General features: G+C 41.2%; 1 protein-coding gene across 3 annotated transcripts; it reads right to left on the reverse strand.

The window, feature by feature from the left end:
* Positions 1-3,540: 3,540 nt before the first annotated feature.
* On the reverse strand, positions 3,541-21,878 carry zgc:154055 (uncharacterized protein LOC556036 homolog). Of its 3 annotated transcripts, XM_017707789.2 has the most exons (11): positions 21,607-21,878; positions 17,866-17,919; positions 15,472-15,580; positions 14,693-14,818; positions 10,808-10,981; positions 9,120-9,337; positions 8,670-8,831; positions 8,273-8,414; positions 6,592-6,812; positions 5,085-5,236; positions 3,541-4,470 (listed from the first exon to the last, which is right to left on the reverse strand). In XM_017707789.2, the coding sequence occupies exons 1-11, from the start codon at positions 21,789-21,791 to the stop codon at positions 4,289-4,291; spliced, it is 1,725 nt and encodes a 574-aa protein (XP_017563278.1). In that variant the 5' UTR covers positions 21,792-21,878; the 3' UTR covers positions 3,541-4,288. The 3 variants fall into 3 exon arrangements, with proteins under 3 accessions (XP_017563278.1, XP_017563279.1, XP_017563281.1); XM_017707790.2 differs by lacking the exon at positions 17,866-17,919; XM_017707792.2 differs by lacking the exons at positions 17,866-17,919; positions 21,607-21,878 and adding an exon at positions 15,674-16,385.
* Between the last annotated feature and the right edge of the window lie 641 nt (positions 21,879-22,519).

Consider the following 22,519-nt stretch of genomic DNA (forward strand, 5'->3'; position numbering starts at 1 on the left):
TTAGAATTAAGAGATTACCCCCCGATTGGTCAGTGCACAGGCGCACCGAGCAACCATTGGGTAAACAAGTGGAGGGCGAGGGGGCTGCTGGGAAGTGTAGTGTTTTCTGGAGGAGTGGCTAAGCCTGAACTCCCGCTCTGGACTACATTAACCGGCGTCCAACGCGCCGCGGCAGCGCAAACTTGCTGACAAGCTGCTCGCTCCGGGCTCATTGTGTGGGGCTAGTTTAGCTGAGGTGGGCTTTTTTTCGCGGTTTCGATGGACAGCCAACATTAAACGTTCTTACAGATAAGTGCTTTTAGAACCTAATGTTACTAAAACAGCCAGAACTGGTGTGCTAGACGCCCACTGTGAGCAGGGGTGGGTTTAGAGGCTGAGGGGCTGGGCAGATAACAGGACTGGGACCCCTGGACTGACATTTTTAAATGAGTTGAGGCTCTGGGCTCCCCGGCTACACTGCAAAGAGATGAGATCTTGGCCTGGCCTCATTTTAAAACGGTATTAAGATATAAATAGAAAGTACATCACAAGTCAATGTCATATTTTTGAGCACTTTCAAACTCCAGTTATACAACTTTCTACCACTTCACCGGAAAAGTTACAGAGAAGCAATGTCTTCCAGGTTTCTCAAACACTAGAGGGCGCCATCGAGCGAGTCCAAAATGAATGGGTTAAGATGGAGCGTTTGAGCAAAATCTTATAAGTTTATAAATGTGTTTATAAATATGTATTTATATAATAATATAAATGTGTTTATAAATATGTGTTATAAAACACATATAAAACTACACTACAAAACCTCTCACTGTAGGGGCTGTGGGATGTATGATGATGACATCATACTGTACATGCGACCAGTTTTATGGTCAATTATATGTATCATTAATATATATTTATGTGTAAATGTAAAATAAATAAATAAATAAAATGTAATATACACATATTTTACACTTTGCCCGTGCACAAACCTCAAGTTAAGCCTTGGGACAACATAATATCAGTGGCGTTACAATGTAATGATTTAGGATGTTTTGCAGGGGTGTTTAACAGGGGTGCAGGGGTGTTAGGATGTTTAACATGTCAAAACGAAAGAAGCGCAAAGCCAGAGCACCAATCAGGGCCCAGCGGTCACTTTGTTTAGAGCTGGTTTTGACCTGTTGGTCATACCGACCCAGTGCAGCACGCGGTTCAACGTCAGCGCAGCAGCGTAAAACTTTGGGAGAGTCTGTTCAACATAAATGATGAACTAACCTAACTTTGTGTAAATAGAGCACAATATAGAAATATGTCCACATATGCAGTCGAGACTGACGCGGCTTTTTTCTGAATTTCTACAAACACCATTTCATTTTATAGTAAATGAGTTTGGGCTGGTTTATGTTTATGAACAGACGCCTACAGATCAACACAGTAAAGGAGCTCATCTGTGATCCTGAGTTTAAAGCCAGTTTTTATTCAACTTAAACTTGGAACTAAGTTGTAAATAAATCTGAAACTGAAACTTTGCTTGTGTGTAAAAAGTGATTTCAGAGCCACTCGGTTCTCCCTGATGGAAACTGTTTACCTTCAGTGTTTTGAGCTTATGATCATTTTAATAGACGTCAGCGTCACTAATTAATGACGTTCTATTAAAAGACTGGTTTACCAAGAGAGACGCTGGAGGACTTTCACCTGAAATGAGTTCATGAAGCCAGTCTGGTTATAAAAATGATAACAGGACCAGATCAGAGCCAGAATTACTCTTTTAGTACTTTTACTTTATACTTAAGTACATTTGAAGGGAAATACTTTAGTACTTTTACTCAAGTTCAGGTCTAGAGTAAGGACTTCTACTTTTACTGGAGTAATATTTTACCTTGGATATCTCTACTTTAACGATTTGTGTACTTTGTCCACCTCTGTCGATTCCCCAGCCAGGGTCCTTTCTGTGTGAAGTTTGCATGTTCTCCCTGTGTCTCCGTGGGTTTCCTTCCACAGTCCAAAGGCATATAGTCAGGCCAATTGGACATGTTAAATTGCCCCTAGGTGTGAGTGTGTAGGATTGTGAATGTGAACGTATATGTCTGTCTGGTGACCAGGGTGTATCCAGCCTACTACCCAATGACAGCTGGGATAGCTTCAGGTACCCCCCACCCAGGCAGAAAGGCATTGAGACAGGTGCCTTCAGTTTTTGGACAACACAAAAGTGACCCCAGTCAGACCGAACATTCCAGCCTGCTGAAAAAAAAACATTTCTGTTAGTTCCTAATAGGTCTGTGATGGTGTGTGTTGCATTATTAATGGGTTAATATCACAACGTAACAATGGTTCAACATGGTTTCTAAATGTGTTTGATGAGGGATCTAAAGATTTTCTACAGGAGACTAGTGAGACAGGAGACTAGCCAATTCCTATTAGAAAGCAAATGTGGTTTTGGTGACCGAAGCTGCACCTTTGGGAGTTCATTATAGCCGGTCACTCTCCTTAAATGGCTGTGATTGATGCATGCTGTCAGAAGGTATATAATTACTTCCTTAATGGTGTTCTTGGCTTTAGAAGGTGGATATGTTTAAATTTAGGGTGTACTTACTGTTCTTTGAGTGCAAAGAGGAGATAAATGGTCAACTCCTTGCATTTGCACAGGCCTTATCTCATGTTTTCTCTTCTGAGGCCTGGCTAACTGACAGGGGCTACTGTGAACCACTGTTCAGTGGCCTTGGGGGTGCAGATAAAACATTTTCAGAAGAGAACAGGTGCGCGAGGACTTTCTGACCATATAAGAGCTTCCTTCCTTCTCATTAATTATGCATATACACTATATTTCCAAAGGTATTCGCTAGTCTGAATTTGAGTGACGTCCCATTCTTAATCCATAGGGTTTAATATGATGTCGGCCCACCCTTTGCAGCTATAACAGCTTCAGCTCTTCTGGGAAGGCTTTCCACCAGGTTTAGGAGTGTTTATGGGAATTTTTGACCGTTCTTCCAGAAGCACACTTGTGAGGTCAGACACTGATGTTGGACGAGAAGGCCTGGCTCACACTCTCACTCTTCCTGCTCTGCCCTTCTGTTCTTCTTTTCGCTGCAGACTTGCTCTTCAGCAGGTGCTCCAGTTCACACCTGCCCAGGATCTCCTGAGCCTCCTTCCATGCTGTCAGCAGTTTCTTCTCACCATCTGGAAGATGAGCTCTTCTCTTTCAGCAGATGTAGTGCTGCTCGCAGATCTGCTATGGGTAATCACTCTGTCTCACTAAAACAACAATCCCAAACTAGAAATTCCCACATTCCCAAACTAGAAAAAGAGCATTTCCAAAAGAACAACTGTAATGAATCTAATATTGTGCTGCCATTGAAGTTGGCATCAGCGCCGTTATGGCAGTGAGTCAGTAGCCAGCCAACATGGGACCCCCTAACCAGCAGAGGGTTTTTCAATACTGCCTACCAGTTTATTATTCATAAATCCACACAAAAGTTAGATTACAGAATAAACGTAACATTCCTTCTATTTAGGTCCATTTGCTTTATAACATACCAGTTATTAAAACAAATGATAAAACGTCTATTGATCTGAATATTTTGATACAACGGCTTTAATTTAGATGATTAGAATCAATTCAGTCATATTCAATAAAGTATGCAATCAGGTACAGTCCCTAAAAATACATATGAATTGAATACCAACTACATTTTTAACATTTTTTAAAACATTCCCCTCTTACTTCATTCACACTTGCCCAGTTATTCTATGCACATGAACATGAAGCAAGTGCATGCTGATATCTACACAGGCAAAGACAGGTGTAGAGCTATTTTATGAAAAATCTTGCTGTGACTGAAGTTGCACTGATATTCATATATGTTGAATATTACCTGAATAAACTTAAGAAGAAGGAAGAATTACGCATATTCTTGGCTTATGTGGACCACAATAAATTAAATAATATAGGTTTCATTTTAAATAATTAGAAGACATTTCTGTTAACAGTAGTTACGTATCTCATCCACAAGGTGGTATATTGAGGCACGATGTGACCACAGCGTGAAGAGGCTCAGACTGTCACAAGTCACATGGTCACAGTGAAATGATCTGACATCCTCTGTGGAAGGGAAGAATAAATACTGAGTCCAGTGGTTAAAAGCAAGATCAAGTATTCTGTCAATGTTTGTGCAACATCTAGTAATGCAGACTGCCAAAGCAAACGTAGCTCAAACTCAGTTAGGCTTCTGCTTCCCTCTTGCGGCCGCGACGAACCGAATGGAAACGGTTATTGTTTGCCTTGATTTGAATAGGAATGGACGCCCTCTTGAGGTCAGAGTATAGTCAACTCATCCATGAGATTCTCCACAGCGGTGAAGGTGTCGCGATGGGTAGGAGGTGTGTGTGTGGTCTCCTCAGCTCCAGTTCTCTCTCTGTGCTCTTTAATGATAGTCCAGATTTCTTCTCGAGCCTCGGCCATTGTTTCAGCATGCTCGGTCCACCTGAGGAACAGACCTGTACACAACAGATACAGGACATAATCAATACCCGATTCAAACAATTTAACAGACTTAGCACCCGGTTAAATAAGACATAAACACAACATCATCAAGCACATTATGCATGCATTCAAATAGAAGTGCTAAACCTGATTCTGATGTTAGAATAATGACATTATTATAATAACAATTTGTGGCTCTTGTAACTTCATGAAAGACTTCATGTAATCTGCCTTCATGCAATAACAAGCTGTAATAGAGTTACAGGGCTGCTAATGTTATGCAACGTCAGTCTTGCGCAATGATACCGACCCCATTTTTTTGAGTGGGTGTGAATAAGAGGCGGCGTTCTCATTTGCTGAAAAGGACTGCACTAACAGAGCAATCGCAACATTATTTTTAATCAAACTAAACCCGCCAAGTGTGAACACACCCTTGTATTCTGAGTTTTCTCACTTCAAGTCCATTAAGGCCTCTTACATTCAGCGAAAGCATGACTGGAAGACTGTAGTTTTGATCACTACGAATGTATCATTTAAATTTAATTTAGGCACATTTAATTTAGGTACTATCCAAATGTCTGAGATAAACTTGCAACAACATAAAATATTTGGTCTTTAATGGACTCACCAGTCCATAATTGGAGAGACTGTGGCTGCACCGAAGGCCAGATAGCCAGCTCTGTGGGTTCATACAGTGGGTTAATGTATTTCTCTCTCTCGCTACACCGCAAGAGGAACTGGAACAAACAGTGAGTGTTTTCCTTCACCCCTAAAGTACATCTGAAAAAGAAAAGTCAGAGATGACAAAAGTCTTTCTTTTTATGACATATTAACCCCTGGTAGCTTATCAGTAATGGCTGACCTAAAATCAATAATGATGAGCCAAAGCTAAGATGCACAAAACGGCACAAAATTATTTAAAGGACTTTTTTCTAAAGGCATTTTTCAATAATGCTGATGGAATATGTTTTGATGAAAATGTCTGATTTACAAAACCAGAAGCAAATAGGACTTGTCTAAATGCTATTTTGCTATTTTTAATTATGGCAGTTGTGCAGGACTGTATGACATGAAGAAAGCTGTAGTTTTGCTGTCTGTTTTATTATGGCATAGCCATCATTTGGAGGTGTGAACTGACTTTCTTAGTAGCAAAAAAGCCCCCAAAAAATCCAGGGCCAAAGGTTAAGTAATCCAGCACTGAATATACACAATGAAATAATATGAATCTAAGTCACATGTAATATGGTGATGATAAAAGTTAATAATTGCCAAGATAGATAGCAAAGTACACTATATTGGCAAAAGTATTCACTCTCCCATCCAAATCATTGAATTCAGCTGTTCCAATCTCTTCCATGGCCACAGGTGTATAAAGCCGAGCCCCTAGGCCTGCAGACTGCTTCTACAGACATTAGTGAAAGAATGGGTCGCTCTCAGGAGCTCAGTGAATTCCAGCGTGGTACCGTGATCGGACGCCACCTGTGCAGCAAGTCCAGTCGTGAAATTTCCTCACTACTAAATATTCCACAGTCAGCTGTCAGTGGGATTATAACAAAGTAGAATCGATTGGGAACGACAGCAACTCAGCCACGAAGTGGTTGGCCACGTTAAATGACAGAGCGGGGTCAGCAGATGCTGAGGGGCATAGTGCGCAGAGGTCACTGACTTTCTGCAGAGTCAATCACTACAGACCTTCAAACTTCATGTGGCCTTCAGATCAGCTCAAGAACAGCGTAGAGGGCTTCATGGAATGGGTTTCCATGGCCGAGCAGCTGCATCCAAGCCTTACATCACCAAGTGTTGATCATAAAAAAGTTCCTGTTATCGACTGAAATGCAGAGGTAAAAATCTAAGAGAACGTTTGAGTTTTGTGAACTCTTGTGTCCTCAAGTTGAATCAACTCAAGAAAAGCCATGTAATCAGATACTATATCATTGTGAGTTTAACTGACTTCTGAGCATGGTATGGGGCTCATATCGTTATCGATGCATTCTACTTCAGACACCAAACATGTCTTGACTGAGTGACTATATTTGGCATAAGGGGGAGGTTGTGTGATCTTTTTGGGCAAACTTTTGCTTTAAAGGAGATAAATTAACCCCAAAAGTAAAAATCTTGTGCTTGTGATATCTCACCGCTCCTGTTCGTTGTTGCAGAGAAAGGTGCCGTAGTCAGAGGCGTAGGCTTCCTGCGCCAGCCTCAGCAGCAGAGCCTCGCTGAACTCCAGCGCCAGTGGGAACTGCCTCCATATCTGCCACATGCAGTCCAGCAGCAGCACAAAGGACGGGCACTCTTGCCTTAGACGGGCATGAGAGTGGGCTGAACGGGCGCAGCGCTGCTGAAATGGGTGGCCTGCCTGACACACGGGGGAATAAGCATTGGGTTACAACACTCATCATGGAACGAAGGGTAAACAAATTCTCTTAATTTCCGAGAAGAGACACACACACACACACACACACACACACACACACACATAAATATACATTTATTTAAGTACTTTTGGACCATTTCAGCGTCCTGTGACCACCAATAAAAGACGAGAGGATGACCAACACAAACTGAGCAGCAACAGACGAGCTACTGTCTCTGACATTACATCTACAAGGTGTCAGTGTCATAGCTGTGCTGAGATCCACCATCTAAATAATACCGGCACTGTGATGTGCCTGACCATTGAAGAACAGGGAAAAACAACTATCTCCAAAATAGCAACTTTACAGGAGAAAGAAAAAAAAAGTTTCTTTCCTTTTATACCAGTAAAATGTGACTTATCTCTATCTAGTGACAGTTCAACTCCAGTTGTGCTTTTGAAGTTCGAGCAGTAAAAACTGAAAAATCTGTAAGGCTTCATGCTGAATCTCATCACAGGCACAAAAGTGCTGCAGGCTATACAGATTAGTTAATGTTAGTGACTTTCCTCATCAAATAACCCACACTACAGGTTGGACCAGCTGCCTCAGGGGGACTACACGACACTAGATGGAGCAAACTGCAACTTGCCAGCCACTTTATTAGGTTCAATTGCTTGTTAACACAAATAGCTAATCAGCCAATCACACGGCTGCAACTCAATGCATTTAGGCATGTAGAGGTGGTCAAGACAACTTGCTGAAGTGCAGACCGAGCATCAGAACGGGGAAGAAAGGGGATTTAAGTGACTTTGAACGTGGCGTGGTTGTTGGTGCCAGACGGGCTGGTCTGAGTATTTCAGAAACTGCTGATCTACTGGGGTTTTCACGCACGACCATCTCTAGGGTTTACAGAGAACGGTCCGAAAAAGAGGAAATATCCAGTGAGCGGTCAGTTGTGTGGACGAAAATGCCTTGTTGATGTGAGAGGTCAGAGGAGAATGGGCAGACTGGTTCCAGATGATAGAAAGGCAACAGTAACTCAAATAACCAACCAACATCTCTGAGGAACGTTTACAACACCTTGTTGAAAGTTTGCCATGAAGAATTAAGGCAGTTCTGAAGGCAAAAGGGGGTCCAACCTTTTACTAGCACAGTGGAGAGCTAGAGCCTATCTAAGCAGTGGAAGGCAGGACACCAGTCCAGATAGACAGACATATAGGGCAATTTAGCATGTCTAATCAGCCTGACTATACAGCTTTTGGACTGTGTGAGAACATGCAAACTCCACACGGAAAGGACCTTGGTCGCCTGACCAGGGAATCGAACCCAGGCCCTTCATGCTGTGAGGTGACAGCGCTACCCACTGTGCCACCGTGTCTGTGTGTATATGTGTGTGTATATATAAAATCTCCAAAACGGTCACTTTAACAGAGACGAAATTATATCACATACACTCCCTTACCTGAACCCACTCTCTCTCCAGTAGTTGAAGGAAACCTCTGAATGTTCTGGAGGCAGGATCTAGGATGACCTGAGCCAGTGAGGTCACCAATAACGTGGTGTCCGTCCCGTCAGAGCCATGCACCAGCACTGAGTGACCATCCCTGTAAAAATAACAAGAACAGTACCTCACTCACCTGCCAGATGACAGAAAGATTTGAACAGGCCCAGAACGCAGGCCTGACTATAGCCAGAACTTATCTATAGCTGATCATCAGCTCAAATTTAAGTAACAGGTTACAAACATGAAAAGCATCATCAAAATTACCAGAAGTGAATAAAAAATAAATGACACTGAACACACAACTGCCTGTTGCTTATTTATAGTGCTGCTATTACTGTAAAGTGTCAGAACTCACCTCTCCACACACTCTGCCACCAGGCCTGCTGTGGACAGAGCACTGTGAACGTGAGACAGCCATTTGGAGTTCTCCAGCTTGCTCAGCCAGCGGTCCATATTGTGAGATGGGTCGCCACATGCTTCTACCAGCTTGATCAAACTTTCCTGCAACACCTTTCCTCTGAAAATATGCATGCATTCACATATATACACAGATTATGTCTATGCAGGTGACTGAGACGACAGACGCAGGGTGAAACAAAACTTCATGTGACACTAATATAAAAGGACAAGTCTCCATCAATGTAACCATATTTTCCAGTTCCTTTTAATATAATTCCATTTCCAGTCATACAGGTGGGACCCCACGGTGGTCAGGGCCTTGACTGCAGTCCCTGCAGCTCATTGAGTTGCATATAAACAGACGTACTTCTCTAACTACAAACACACCTGTAACAGTAATGAGTACCTCTCCATGTGTCTATGGATCCTCCTCCAGGGTCGGTAGAAGGATTTGGACTCAAACCCTCCTCCTGTCATCCTGGCCTGCTGAGCTTGCTGGGCGGAGCGTGTGTCTATGACGTAACCCAACTCTGATTCGTCAATCACTGCCTGGAGGAGGAGCTCGTCCTCCCTGCATCGCTTCCTATTGGCTCCCGTCATGGGCTGGCTGCAACGCATGATCACCTGGGCAAAAATGAAAAGTATGTTTCACAAAGTATTATACAGCCAAAAGTACTGCTTCATCACTTTAACTACACACATGCAAATCTTCTATTGTTCACTTGTGTTTCTTTTAAAATTCACAGTGTCTAACATTTACATGTTTCCTCAAATTATTAGTTTTGAAAGTTTACTGGCCTTACTGGTTTAACTGGTGAACCGTGCATCTCAGTGACGATTCATTTTGAGTATTTTGCTATGGCTCTAAAACTTGGTTACGGTGCATATACACTATATTGCCAAAAGTATTCACTCACCCATCCAAATAATTGAATTCAGGGGTTCCAATCACTTCCATGGCTACAGGTGTATAAAACCAAGCACCTAGGCCTGGAGCCATGACGTGGTAGGCCATATAATTACAAAAATGACAGAGTGGGGTCAGCGGATGCTGAGGCGCATAGTGCGCAGAGGTCGCCAACTTTCTGCAGAATCAATCACTACAGACCTCTAAACTTCATGTGGCCTTCAGATTAGCTCAAGAACATCGTAGAGAGCATCATTGAATGGGTTTCCATGGCCGAGCGGCTGCATCCAAGCCTTACATCACCAAGCGCAATGCAAAGCGTGGAATGCAGTGGTGTAAAGCGCCGCCACTGGACTCTAGAGTAGTGGAGACGTGTTCTCTGGAGTGAACAATCACACTTCTCTGTCTGGGAATCTGATGGACAAGTTTGGGTTTGGTGGTTGCCAGGAGACGGTACTTGTCTGACTGCACTGTGCCAAGTGTAAAGTTTGGTGGAGGGGGGATTATGGTGTGGGGTTGTTTTTCAGGTGTTGGGCTCGGGCCCTTAGTTCCAGTGAAAGGAGCTCTTAAAGCTTCAGCACCAAGAGATTTTGGACAATTTCATGCTCCCAACTTTGTGGGAACAGTTTGGGGATGGTCCCTTCCTGTTCCAACATTACTGCGCACCTTTGGGATGAATTAGAGCGGAGACTGTGAGCCAGGCCTTCTCGTCCAACATCAGTGTCTGACCTCACCAATGCGCTTCTGGAAGAACGGTCAAAAATAATCAAAAATATTCTGTGTGCTACCATGTTTTTTTATGGAGCTTTCCTGTTTACCAAACAAGCTCATTCAGAGCACAAATTGGAGTGCTAAGAACTTATTACTGATTTGTTTAATAAGTGACTTATATTCATGTTATAGTCATATTATTTATGTGATTTCATGTTCAGGAATGTAGTTTGTGAGACGGCCCAGAGGAGAATTTTACTGCTCACTTGTTGCTCTGACCACAGACTGCGCTCCTCTGTGTTTGCCCTGCTCTAATACACCTGATTTATCTCATCAGGGGCTTGATATTTAAGCGTTGAGCTGCACTACATATAATGGAGCAGTAGGAGCATCAGGTATAATGGAGCAGTGTATGGACCAATACGAATGAAGCCACTTATTGTGACGAGCTGTCATTGAGTGTGTCCTTCTCTTACCATGCTGTTTCTGTGATGACAGTAGCAGAGCACGGGGAACCTTCCACCCTGTCGGAACCGCGCGGCCTTCACGAGTGCGTCATCGTCTACAGTTCGGGGTACAATCATGGCACCAGGGTATGACGGACACACTGAGAAATCTGAGTTGACTTTGCTCAGCCTCCACCTGTCCCACTGACCACAACACATGAGATAAGAAAGGATAGTGACTTGGATGCGTTTGTTTAAAACAAAGGAGATGACAGTCATCAAGAGGAGCCAAAATAAAAACCAATTAGACTTCCATTTCTTACTCTTGTAAACAGTAATAATCATTATAATAAAAATAATAATAAATCAATATTGTTGCTTTCTATATGGTGAATAATAAGCCTTATAATCTGGACGCATAGGTGTCAACCAATACAATCCCCCGTAAACTCTGGCCTACAGTTTTGTCACACTACAGATGTTTATAGACTCACTAGCCATTAACTAAACATTTAAATCTGGGTCCGTAACAAATGTTTTAGTAACGACGTATCATCTTCTTGATCTTGTCTTTTGGATTATGCTACAATTATCGGCTTATCAAAAAACGCGACCTGACTGTTCTCCATCTCTCTCACTGCCTTTGAGTGTTTTTGTATGCATATTTAACTGTGTGATAGAGACTGTTTAGGTGTTTATCTGGTAAATAAAGCAATAATACATTTCTGATTTTCTGATTGCATTCAGTTTGGAGGATGTTATAAGGCTTACTGTCTCTAATAATAATAATAATAATAATAATAATAATAATAATGATATATTTATAATTATCAAATGTTTTAACAGTGGGGCGGCAGGGTGGTGAGCACGCTGTCACCTCACAGCTAGAAGGGCCTCCGGGTTCTCCAGTTTCCTCCCGCAGTCCAAAGACATGCAGTCAGGCCTATTGGACATGCTAAACTGTCTGTGTCTGCGACAGACTGGCGACCTGTCCAGGGTGTATCCTGCCTTCCGGCCATGACAGCTGGGATAGGCTCCAGCACCCCCCCACACCCCCCGTGTCTATGAGGGAGAAGCAGCTTAGACAATGTGTGTGTGTGTGTGTGTGTGTTAACGGTTGCTTTAAACTGTTTCTTTGATTCTTTTCATCTCACTGACTTTTTAACACCCACATGACGGCATCCATAAAATATAAAACTCTTACATTTATGCAGTCACAAACACATTTTTTGCAATAAATTACTGGTCATCTCAAATTAAGCATGAATCAAAGGTTGAAAAGCGAAACGTGGCAGATGATGGTGTGGTCCTGAAGATAAATGAGCAATAAAGGAGAAAAGAGAGGTTGAGGGAACTACGTAGAAAGAAAGCAGGCACAGAAAAAACACTGCCGCGGGACGAGAAGACGAGGAGTGAAAAAAAGGCAATGAGAGAGAGAGAGAGGGAAACAGAAAAGGGTGAGATGACGGTGAGAGGAAAGACTGTGAGAGGGAGCAGAGGAAGAGAGGTCGTAGGGTCGGACACACACAGACACAGATAAGCAGACAGACAATCATTCCTAAGTTATTAAATAACATGCTATGAATTACTCAATAACTATTATGAAACCAATCTGTAAGTGATGCAGTTAAGAGGAATGGGGGGCTGAAGTGCGAGCCAAATGCAGGCCTATACAGCCTAAAGGGTTAAAGCCAACAGGCAAAATTAGCTCATCACCAATAAACAGCCCGCAGCACAAAAGCAGTTGTCACCCATACAGCACTTCTTTTCCTGTGAGAGCAGGTCTTGCACCAGCACTCATTCACTTTCTATGCCAAGCCAACTGCTTCCTGTTTATCTTCGTTTAGGGTTATGAAACCATGTCTTAGAATGGCTGACGCCTGCATGTGTTAGTATACGGTCATATGGAAGAGTTTGAACACCCCCAGTCGAATTATGTGTGTTGCTGATCTTCTAAGAGAAGGTTAACACATCCTCTACAGAGAACCTTAAACACCACATCCGCCTGCGAACTGTAGTGCACATGACGTGTAGTTTTGTGTAGTTTTAAAACTATGTTTAACATATTTTCACATAGAAAATCAACAAAACATGTTATTTGACCAGGGTCACACAATATGACTGGCCACTTCGTTAATTACACCTCCTAGTTTCTATATTCTTTGTCTATTTTATCACTTCTATGTACCAGATAGGTGCCCAGAGCACGTGCAGTTTAAAAACACCTCAGTGTCGCTGCTGGACTGAGAATAGTCCACTAACCAAAAATATCCTGACAACAGCGTCCTGTGACCACTGATGATGGACTAGAGGATGACCAACACAAACAATGCAGCAGCAGATGAGCTGTCGTCTCTGACTTTACATCTACAAGGTGGACTGACAAGGTAGGAGTGTCTAATAGAGTGGACAGAGAGTGGAGACAGTGTTTAGAAACTCCAGCAGCACTGCTGTGTCTGTTCCACTCAGACCAGCACAAAACACACTAACACACCACCACCACATCAGTGTTACTGCAGTGCTGAGAATGACCCACCACCTAAACACTACCTGCTCTGTGAGGGTCCATGGGGGTCCTGACCACTAAAGAACAGGGTAACAGAGTATCAGAGAAACAGATGGACTACAGTCTGTAACTGTAGAACTACAAAGTGCACCTATATGGTCAGTGGAGCTGAGTGTAGAAACTAGGTAGGTGTATTTGGTATAAGTGGCTGGTCAGTGTATATATTAAGGGTTTCACTCTGGAATGCACGGAACGCCACTTTCATGAATTTCCTTTTTTTTATGTAAACAAATATATGATATAAAATGCTGTGCAAAAGTCCTGAGCACTTGAACAAATTATTTAAAACTTATTTATAATTTATCTAGACAGTGACCATGTTTAGCCATGTTAAAAACAAGGGTAATGTTTTTTGGTTTTGAATTTCTTCTCAATATTTCCAGTCATGTATTAATATTACTTGTATTTAAGTGTTTTCATGAGCTAATCAATTTAACAGCTTTGTAAGTAACATTTCCTCAGGTGCCTAAGACTTTTGCATCTACTCTACGTTGACAGGAGTGGGCTTTACACATACACAAAATACCAGTGCTATGCTGTGAATAATAGCGCCTGAATTAGAGAAATAAACAATGTGATAAAAACATTACATGCCAGCTGTTACTCCTTTCAAATCACTCCTGGTTAGAAATGAATGTACAGCATTTTGGAATAAAAACCTTCTTATAATGTACTTATATAGTCAGACAGCAAGGAACACTGTTTAAAACTATATGTCTTGATGGTAATTAATGAATTAAGTGACCCTTTTTAATCCCACAACGGGGAAATTTCACCTCCTCATTTAACCCATCTGTGAAGTGAAACACCACATACACACTAGTGAGTACACACACACTAGGGGGCAGTGAGCACACTTGCCCAGAGCGGTGGGCAGCCCAATCCGCAGTACCCGGGGAGCAGTTGGGGGTTAGGTGTCTTGCTCAAGGACACCTCAGTCATGTGCTGCTGGCTCTTGGGATCGAACCAGCGATGTTCCGGTCACAAGGCTGGTTCTTTAACCTCCAGCCCATGACCAGTAAAACAGTATATAACATCAAAATAAATACAACTAAACATAAATACAGTAAACACAACAAGTGTCACTTTTTATTTTATTTAAAGTCATCACTATTTTTTGTTAAGAGGAAGCAGGTCTGCTTCCCGACTCCTCTGTGCACTCCAGCCATTGAATGGATTGGTTAAATTCCATCAGCAGCCCATCTGATTTAATTAAATCGCAATGTATTATTTATTTGCATTTATTCTAATGCTTTTTTCAAACAAATAAATAACTTTATTGAAATTTTTCTGACATGTCTAAAACGTACACACAGTGCTGTTTATGTGTGCTCAGTGGATTTGCTTACCAGTCTCTCTGTTTGTACGTAGTCCTGCTCTGGAGAGGAGAGACCCCAGGGATCATTTAGACTGAGCTCACGTGGCCGGTGGAAGAATGGGTACATTTCTGTGATGCTCTCCAGGGAGGAAAGAGCCTGAGGAAACACACACACACACACACACACACACACACACACACACACACACACACACACACACAACAGTTAACCTGCAGAAGCGGCATTGGAGATAACAAAAACATGGTGTTAACCCACTGATCCTTAGGAATATTATACATATTGATTTTGATTAATTGCTTAATTTTAGTGACTTCTTAAAAATCTGAATTTGATGAAAAGCTATTGTTGTGTCTTGTTTTGTCGGAGCATTTTTTCCATATTTTGTGATTTCTTCTAAACAAAACACGAAAAAGTACATCATTTTGTAGACGTAATTACTTACATAATGAAATATGTAATTATGTAATTACACATAAGTAACATAGCAAAACAACAGGCTTTTAATCATGCCTACTTTCACCAAAACTTGGATTAAACAGGATCTCTTTTCCTGCACCGTCATACCAATACATCAGACCACAAAACCCTTTTAGTACATTGTGATAAGTGTAAGTGATTAGAGTACTTGAATAGGATTTAATATGTTTCAACTGAAAAAGGGCTGAAATTAGAATATTATTTGGGCAAAATGCCCGTTCACTGGCGCTACAGCATATAGACCAGGGTTACATGTGGGTTGCAACCTTAAAAAATCACTGTCAAAAGAATTAAGGATTCATGATATGTACCTCTATAGAGCTGGCGATGTTAAGGCACTCTTCCATTCCGGGAATATCAAGCTGGAGAATGCGGAGGTCCTTACACTTGATAATGATGGTACCTGATGAGCCAGTTGTTCTGCATATTGGACATATGCATACAGACACACATAATAAGGTCATGCCTTTCACAGCTTGTAGCAAAGTCGTCTCAAACAAGACAAAAGCTCACATTAGCTTGGCTGCTGTTACAGTACCCGGAGACGTAACAGAGAAAAGTAGCTTATCTGCACCATCAGGGTCCTGTTTCCTTGACATACAGAACATGTTCTGACCAGTTTAGCGCAGCTGGCTTTGTCCTCATACAGAAAAGCAGGAAGAGTGACACAAAGGCAGTGTTTAGCCTTTTTTCTCACAAGCTCAGTACGAGATGCAGGCCTCCATGAGGATATTTCAAAGAGAAGAAGTCAAGCGCACTTGAAAGGACGGCAGCGGCACAGACATGATCACGAAGAAATTCACTACAAAGTAAGTTAGTCGTGCTTGGCTTAGAAACTCAGTGAAAGAAGCAACAAGCTGAATAAAGTGTTTGCGTCCACCGAGTTTTCTCCTACTGCTGCAAGATGTAAACAAGGTAAACAAGGCTGGTCAGACCAGAAGTTGCCCTTTTTGGCCACAAGCCTATTTTACACAATTCTTTCCTGTTACACTAAATGTAGTCGATCATGCTTGGTGTCTGATGTTTACCTCTTCAGTTCTGCGCTGGAGCTGCAAAGGTAGTTAATGTAGCTAACAAGTATTGGAAGCTTGTGTGCACCAATTAGTGCTTCTGTATAAACAGTGCCTAAGTCATCACACACCCGCCTCAAACTATGTCAAGCTGTTGTAAACTCAAATACACTTAGGCCCAATCCCATTTCACCCCTCGCCCCTACCACTTAGCCCTTAGCCCTCCAAACAGAGGTTTCTAAAAACTCAATAAAAACAGAGAAAAAAGCAAAAAGCATTTCTCTGTTAAAAAATTACGATAACCATTGTATTAACTTAGTTTAATGTTGTGTATTATGGTCGTTTTCTTTGTAACAAACATAAAAATCACTAATAGCATGCTAATGTCTGGGTAGCTATCTAGCTAACTTTCCGGTTCCACCTTAAATAGTCCATGCAGGCTGATAATCCATTAATAATCTGACTAATAGCTCAATCGGAATAAAATACGTCCATGTAAATATGACTAAAATGTAAAACAGGACTAGTCTATTCCGATTGAGGCCATTCGGAATACAATTTCTATTCGACTGAACGATGTGGGTAAACCTCTAAATATTACGTTAAATAGAAGAATAATATCTGTGTAAACGCCTGAATCCGATTACGTGTTACGTGTTAGTCCGTCTGCGCATGTGCATCACGTTTATAACGTTCAACATGGCGGAGCAGAAACTGGTCTGCAGAGGAGACGAAGTTTATGCTCTGATCTTTAAAAGACGGCGGTGGGACGGACGTCCAGCTTATGTGTCTCAGAACACGTCGTCTTCCTCTCGGCCTTCTTTAACAAGTGCAAGTGAAGGACGTTTTCCTGAGTCTGACGTCAGTTTAAAGCAATTAAAAACACAAGCACCGCTCACTGCTGCTCATCTCACTCTGACTGGACTCATGTGATGTTCGTTGTCATGGTAACTTTTACTATAAGCGCTACTCTACGCATGCATGTCATTTTGCATCGGATTACTAAGATCTTCATCAGATTGTTGAATAGAGTGAGAATAAACACCTCAGTCTGAATCTGTAATTGTATTCAATCGGATTGACAAAAATCTTTGCATGTAAACACAGCCATTGATCACAGCCCATTCAACATCGTCATGGGGGAATGTGCCATTCATAGACGATATCCGATTACATCTGCCTATTGCCCAGGTTTTTTTAAAATTATTTTTTAATTGTTCATATTGTATATGAATAGCCAAATTCAAAACATTACATTAAGCCCGTAGTTTTTTAGCTTTAAACATTTAGCAAAGTTTTAATACAATTTTGTAATAATATTTCAATACTGTTTTGTGATAATATGATAAAGGTTTAGTTAATTACTGTGATATTAAACATTTTTGGTTAGGTATATTAGCCTTACCTCCAGTGCAAAGACTAAAGGTGCAAACTTGAGACAGCAAACATGTCTTGACTGATCGGCTACACTGGCAGTAAGAAATAAAACTGTGCAAAACTTGATACTTGGCTGAACTTTCGCTTCAATACTGACTCAGACCTAGCCCCCAATTACAGCCCCCAATCACAATAAACATAAAGCTATGAGATCGGCAAGAAAGGGGCAACTTCTCTCTGCACTCACAATGCTTTGCTCTCCAGAGACGGTAACATGAGCGCTTTCGGACACAGATGTGATTTAGTGCTGGATCAAACCTTTGGCTCTGGCCAGCTTTGGGGTGCTGGGGGTATCCTAGTAGATTCTCAACACTAATACAGAGAGAGCGATGGATAAAAACAGCATTAGTACACAGGGTTAAAGACACCTTGGACTGGATTGTTGTACTGCCATAAGTACACAGCACCATAAAGAGTTCAATCAAGTGCTTAAGTTGGAAATGAACCCATCATTTAACACTGTGGACTTGACTGACTATATACTCCCTGGTCACTTTATTAGAAACCCTTCCCTTGCAGCTCCACTCTGCTGATGCACAGTTAGAGACGGCAGCTCATCTGTTGATGCATGATTTGTATGGCCTCTAGCCCTTAATCAATGGTCAGTTTATGCCCACTTGTCTGGACATTGTTGGGTGGTGGACCACTCTCAACCTAGCAGAAACTCCAACATATGTAAAAGTGATGATCAATGATAAATGCAGAAGAAGGTGGTGAGCATCATGTGCATTAACAGATGGCCTGCGGTCTGTAATTGTGCACCTAAAACAGGTGGATCTCAGAAAGTGGCCAGTGAGTGAGTCAAGTCAGTAAGGGGATGGTGAGTGTACTGAACAGCTCCCAAACAGCTTATGCTGCCTGTTTGTCGTTAATGATTCTTTGAAAAGCAAGCCAAGACAAACACCAGCAACACTCCCAGCTTATTCATATTTACATTTAGAGTGCAGTACAGTGTAGAAATGTGTGAACATTGATTATCAGTGCATACAAAACAGACCCAGCACTGTAGACACATGCCCTAAGCAAACACTTGTAAGCTTTAGCTTAAAGGGGAATTCCAAAATTTCTGCCTGATCTCTTTGTTTTCAGATTTTAAACCATTTTAACATCACCAGTATTACATGTAAAAACTCAGAAGGCACCTGTAGGTTTTGAATAGTGGCCTTATCTGTGTTGTTAGCGTTTCAACCCCTGGTTCCCATCACCACCACTACTGAGAAATCCGAGCCCGTTAGTTTCCCTACAATAAACCATTTCACGTCAAAACACCCTAAATGGCTTTGCTCAGAGCTCAACAACGAATCCCTAAGAAATTTTGAATAAAATGGTTGGAATTTCACTGTCGCAGAATTGTTTCAAACCTATGTCTGAACTATGTATGCCTATGTCTGACCTGCTGTCACTAAAACTACATGTCCCAGCAGTCCACACTCTATATCATAGCATCACTTGTAGTGAAAAAATGAGATATGTCTAAAATTGACAGCAGGCCTAAGTCAATTTGGGACACAATTATTAAGCTTCCAGGTAAATATTTGAGCTGTGATATTTTTTCCTGCATTCCTGTTTTCCTGCATACATGTTTAGTGATAAAAAAATACAACAAAACAAATAAAAAACACTAAAATTAGAGGCGATTTTTGTGAGTGTTGCTAAAATGCAACAATGGGCCTCCATGTTCACCTCTTTGTCGCACTTTTCACACGACAGACACTTTTTCTTCAGTACAATCTGTGGGCCCAACTCCAATTTTCCGGACCCCCTGCCACGCACAGCCTCAAGTCAGAACAGCTGATTCAGCTAATCAGACAATTATCAAACCTCTGAGGAGCTGGATCTGGTGTTCTCTGGCGATATACTATATATGTATATATATATCAAATAAATTAATGCTACAGATTAAAATATAACATTTAATTACTGTTTAGATGTAGAATAATACATATCCTTAAGATTTACAGGCTTATTCATTTTAGATAAAAAATGTATCTATTAAATCTAATCTATTACATCTAAAATGAAAATGTGCAATTTTCCCACATATATGTTAAATTCACCAGACATGCAAAAGAAAAAAAATGAAAACATGATGTTTTTATGAACAGAAGCTTCCTGTGAGGGGTGGACTGGCACCAGGGTTAAAAAGTCGATTAAAAGTGTATATCACAGTTGTGGGAACAAAACCTCATTTTTCAGTTTTTGACATAATTTGAAAATATCTGGTGTTCTTTACATTGTATATAAATTTTATGCTGAACGGACCAAAAGAAGCAGCGCAAAATGACTTGGGAAAAATTCTGGTTCCATTGACTTACATTAACAGTGAAGTAGGTTTTTTCTTTCTCCTGTAAAGTTACCATTTTATAGATACGAGGTTTTGATCCGACAACGGCGAAATATTTCAGTCCTATCATCTGTTTCTCTACAACCAGAAAATACCTGTAGTGCAGCAGACGTTAACAAGCATTGAGCTTATAAGAAGCACAGGACTGAAGTATATACACACAAAAAAACAGAAATACGTTCACAAGTTTAAAACACTTCTCTGAAGACGGACTAAAATTAAAGTGAAATCCTCCCAGGAAAACAGAAAACAAGCCAGCTAACAGTCAACTGTAGTTAGGTCCAACACAACCCACCCTACGTTAAAACACAGAATGAAAGTCACTGTTATCTAAACTAGTAATTCACAACCACAAAACTAGACCTGTATGACTTTATTAGACCCAAAACCACAAAACCAGACTGTTACGTCCTTGTTAGACCCAAACCTAGACTTTTATGTCCTTGTTAGACCCAAAACTACAAAACCAGCCTTTTAAGTCCTTGTTAGACCCAAAACAATACTTTTACGTCCTTGTTAGACCCAAAACTAGACTTTTATGTCCTTGTTAGACCTAAAACTATACTTTTACGTCCGTGTTAGACCCAAAACCAGCCTTGTATGTCCTTGTTAGACCCAAAGCTAAACTTTTACGTCCTTGTTAGACCCAAAACTAGACTTTTATGTCCTTGTTAGACCCAAAACTAGACTTTTATGTCCTTGTTAGACCCCAAACCACAAAACTAGACTTGTATGTCCTTGTTAGACCCAAAACTAAACTTTTATGTCCTTGTTAGACCCAAAACCACAAAATTAGACTTGTATGTCCTTGTTAGACCCAAAACTAGACTTTTATGTCCTTGTTAGACCCAAAACCACAAAACTAGACTTTTATGTCCTTGTTAGACCCAAAACTAGACTTGTATGTCCTTGTTAGACCCAAAACTAGACTTTTATGTCCTTGTTAGACCCAAAACTAGACTTTTATGTCCTTGTTAGACCCAAAACCACAAAACTAGACTTTTATGTCCTTGTTTGACCCAAAAACTAAACTTTTACGTCCTTCTTAGACCCAAAACTAGACTTTTATGTACTTGTTAGACCCAAAACCACAAAATTAGACTTTTATGTCCTTGTTAGACCCAAAATGAGACTTTTATGTACTTGTTAGACCCAAAACCACAAAATTAGACTTTTATGTCCTTGTTAGACCCAAAATTAGACTTTTATGTCCTTGTTAGACCCAAAACCACAAAATTAGACTTTTATGTCCTTGTTAGACCCAAAACCACTAAACTAGACTTTTATGTCCTTGTTAGACCCAAAACTAGACTCTTATGTCCTTGTTTGACCCAAAACCACAAAACTAGACTTTTATGTCCTTGTTAGACCCAAAACCACAAAACTAGACTTTTATGTCCTTGTTAGACCCAAAACTAGACTTTTATGTCCTTGTTAGACCCAAAACCACAAAACTAGACTTTTATGTCCTTGTTAGACCCAAAACTAGACTTTTATGTCCTTGTTAGACCCAAAACCACAAAACTAGACTTTTATGTCCTTGTTAGACCCAAAACTAGACTTTTATGTACTTGTTAGACCCAAAACCACAAAACTAGACTGTTCTGTCCTTCTTGGACGCAGTTTTTGTTGAGCAGGTGCCGTTGTTGTCTCACCTCTTCTCGACGGCATCTATGTTCCGGAGGAGCAGCAGTAGCTGCCACTCTCTCTCCTCTGCTCTGTCCGAGAACAGGAGGTGGTGGCCGGTAACGCACAGCGTTCCCCTCATGGGCGGCTGGAAAGGCAGTTTTAACACCACATCTTCGACATTAGCCGTTTTAATGTGCTCGGAAAACTCCATTGTTCTTGAGAAGAGATGGCGACCTCATGCTCAGGAGAAGTTCACTTCGCGAAAAAACACGTCTCGAAACAGCAACCGCTAACGCCTTCCTCTCGCGCGGTGCTTAGCAACGAGCGCACCGCCCCGTCAGTGTTTTTCAGCCGTTTTCCGACAAGCCCCGCCTCCTGTGCTCTGATTGGTTAATAATTCGTGCAGTCCGCCAATCAGGTAAAAGAATGAGGACGTAGAAAGAAAAACTGACTTCGACACTACAACGAAACGTAGAACTATAAAATATAAATATTTAAAGTACATAACGATGAAAATAATAATAATAATAATAATAATAATAATAATGCTTTAATTGTATTTTAACTTAATGTTAATTTATTTTTCTCTTTCAAATGTAAAGTTTATATAAGGTGTCTATAAGGTGCTACATAAATAAACTAGGCTTGCCTTGCTCATATATATATATATATATATATATATATATGTGTGTGTGTGTGTGTGTGTGTGTGTGTGTGTGTGTGTGTGTGTGTGTGTGTGTAGCCATAGCAGTGCTAGCCAATCCGAAGGCGGGGCAGGCGGGGCTTCCTGAATACAGGTGGAAAACAAAATAAGCCATAAAAGCTTCATCAGCTCGACTCAAAGCCTTTTTAGGTGCCGCGTCTGTCACTGAAAGTGGGACTGAAGCTCGTTGTACATTTACTGCTCACAGTCAGCGGAGAAATAGGTCAATTCTGAGG

This window comes from Pygocentrus nattereri, chromosome 10 (genome assembly GCF_015220715.1).
Source record: "Pygocentrus nattereri isolate fPygNat1 chromosome 10, fPygNat1.pri, whole genome shotgun sequence".
Taxonomy (NCBI): domain Eukaryota; kingdom Metazoa; phylum Chordata; class Actinopteri; order Characiformes; family Serrasalmidae; genus Pygocentrus; species Pygocentrus nattereri.